The sequence below is a fragment of the Austrofundulus limnaeus genome, unplaced genomic scaffold (genome assembly GCF_001266775.1).
Source record: "Austrofundulus limnaeus strain Quisiro unplaced genomic scaffold, Austrofundulus_limnaeus-1.0 Scaffold157, whole genome shotgun sequence".
NCBI lineage: Eukaryota > Metazoa > Chordata > Actinopteri > Cyprinodontiformes > Rivulidae > Austrofundulus > Austrofundulus limnaeus.
The window spans coordinates 421,352-424,119 of record NW_013952559.1 but is presented as its reverse complement, the minus strand read 5'-3'; the positions used below and the strand labels follow the sequence as shown (position 1 = coordinate 424,119).

Genomic DNA, 2,768 nt, shown 5'->3' with positions numbered 1-2,768 from the left:
TGTGTGTGTGTGTGTGTGTGTGTGTGTGTGTGTGTGTCTCTGAGACTGGTTTTTGTGGTGCAAAATCAAAGAAGCTTGGGAAATATTGTATAGCCTAAACACTGAGCCTGACAGACTGAATTCAGGGGAAATTACGCCAGTACGTCTTTACGTCATGACGCACCGTCAGCTGTTGACAGACGGAGGCTCTCAGGTTTCGACCTCCGGCTACTCTTCTGTCTGATGCACTCTCTGAGTGTGCTCGCTGTCATTGAAGTCGCTGTGAAACCCACATGGTGTTCGTGGACCTGTCGGTAACGGAACATATGCTACCATGAGCGCTTTGTGTCGCCTGCTTCGGACGGGACTGCTGAGCGGTCGGCCGYCGTGCTGTTTTCTCCCCGGACAGCTGGATGTGTGCGGTGGGGTGGCTCTCCCGGTTCGGACGGCCAGCTCCTCCAGGTATCCTTGTAGCTTTTTTTTTGGCTAACAGGTGCACCTCTATCAGCCTGAGMTGTATGTGAATTAATAATACTGAATGGAAATGACACCCCGGTGTTTTTAATGCTAAGCCTGGCTTATTTACYCGCTGCAGCTAGCATCATTGTTGTTTACCGATAACTTTACATAAATGACATTCAGACCTCTGCGTGGCAAACATTTAATCTGAATCTGACCGCTGCACTTCTAAAGTAAAGGTTACATCTGAAAACATGACTTGTTTCATATTATTTAACTACGAAGCAAAATATATTTTTTTATTTTGTAGTAATTTAGATGTTTTGTGTTAACCTACATCAAGTTAGCATCTTAGCTACATTCACGCAGATGTCAAATATTTTACTGCTCGATGAAGGGAAAATTTATTTTTAATGTGCTGAACTGTGTTATGTATCTGAGTTTTTATCATGCAGAGAATCAAAAAATGTGTAATCTTGTTTTAAAATCTGTTATTTGTGGGATTTTTGAGACGTGTGGCCTTGTGAAATGTAATCAGCTTAGCTTATCAGACCATAGTGACGTTTTAATGTAACAATTTACTATTATCATATATTTATCTATTCAACTTTATTGTCTTTTTTGTTTATGGGCATCTAACAATTTAAAAACAATTTTAAACCAAAGGTTGAATGTTATTCACTTGACATTTTTGATGAATAACCAGTTAAACATGATCATCTTTGTTATAACCTGAGCATTCATCAGACAGGATGTACTGAATATTAGATGTGTAATGTTCTCTATTATTTACATTTTAAACACCAAATACATTTTAAGGAAAGATAGAAGAGTGACTGAAAAGAAACTGAAACCTCATCTGATTTAATCACATCTGATCTGACAAATGTTTCAACTAACACTGACATTAAAATAATTGATATGTTATATTTTTATATACAAATCTGTGTACATATTTGATCTTTATTAATTAAGGAAAATGAGACTTGCATAGTAAAAATATGCTGGAGGCAAACTGTGGCTCAGGTGTGATAGTTAAATAGGGAAATCCACACAAATATCTGCAAAATATGTGTAAAAGAGTTAACATTAACATATTTGATTATCACTCCACCAAATAAATGCTTATCTTYTTACAAGACCTGTGCTCCACCAGCAGGTGGAAGCAAATATTCAATTTTGAAAAATATGTTTTCTTTGTGAAATACATATTTGTATAAATAAATAAATAAATACATCTGTTAGTAAAAAAAAAAAAACAAGACATTCTCGTAATTCATCTTCACTTTAAATTGAAGTATTTCTGTTCCCTGAGAGTCTCATCAGTTTGTGTTTTATTTCATGGCTTCTCACTACTGCTATCGAGGGAGTATTATGAATCAACGTCTCTCTTTTTTTTCTCTCTCCAGTCCTGTGAACCTGACTTACGACGTCTTCGACGGGAAAGGAGAGAGCACTCCCCTGGTGTTCCTGCACGGCCTTTTTGGCAGTAAATCTAACTTCCACTCCATAGCGAAGTCCTTGGTGCAGCGCACAGGCCGAAAGGTAAAGCAGTGATGAAGACTTCTCACCCGTCCGATGTTACATCTACAACAATCCGTCTTTATATGTTCAAGTCTGTTCACAGCAGTGTGACAATAGCTCTTCTACAAAAGCAGTTTGGGGAATGAATGCAGGCGTCATTTGATACAGCGTCTCAGCTGTGTGCGCTGCTGTACAATGGAGTATTAGGGCCACACAACAAGATTGTTTTTATTATTATTATTTATTATTAAAGTTGTAATATTACAGATTAAAGTCATAATTTCCCGTTCCTCATTTCCTTCTTATTTTCCTCACACCTGCTGTGCACAGCCATGTGTCTGTATTTATAAAGTAGTCCGTGATGACTTGGATCACTGTTAGATTAATATGCTTTCATCCAAATTAGCTACGTGATGACTAAATCTGTCAATTAATTACAAWAYGGCTTCAGTTTATAGTCRTTTGCACAATTTCCAAGTCYTGCTACTGATAATTTGATGCTAATGTGCTRAAAGWTTAACTATTTATYTAAGCAATACTAAAGAACAACTTGACAAGTTGCTCAACATTCCTCATTTTAATGCAGAGATAACTGCATTCTTTTTCATGTAAAGGCTACAATATTATGACTTTTTTTCTCGTAATTATGACTTTAAACTCATATTACGACTTAAATCTCGTAATATTACAAATTATTCTCGTAATATTATGACTTTAAACTCGTAATATTATGACTTTATTCTCATAATATTATGACTTTAAACTCGTAATATTATGACTTTATACTCGTAATATTATGACTTTAT

General features: G+C 36.2%; 1 protein-coding gene across 1 annotated transcript in view; it reads left to right on the top strand.

Moving 5' to 3' along the window:
• The first annotated feature begins 114 nt into the window (after window positions 1–114).
• The window catches only part of abhd11 (abhydrolase domain containing 11), an 11,718-nt gene continuing 9,064 nt past the window's right edge, over window positions 115–2,768 (top strand). The window contains exons 1-2 of the mRNA XM_014016899.1: window positions 115–441; window positions 1,848–1,983. Of these exons, the coding sequence (XP_013872353.1) occupies window positions 314–441; window positions 1,848–1,983 (264 nt within the window). The 5' untranslated portion in view covers window positions 115–313. The remainder of the gene's footprint in view (window positions 442–1,847; window positions 1,984–2,768) is intronic.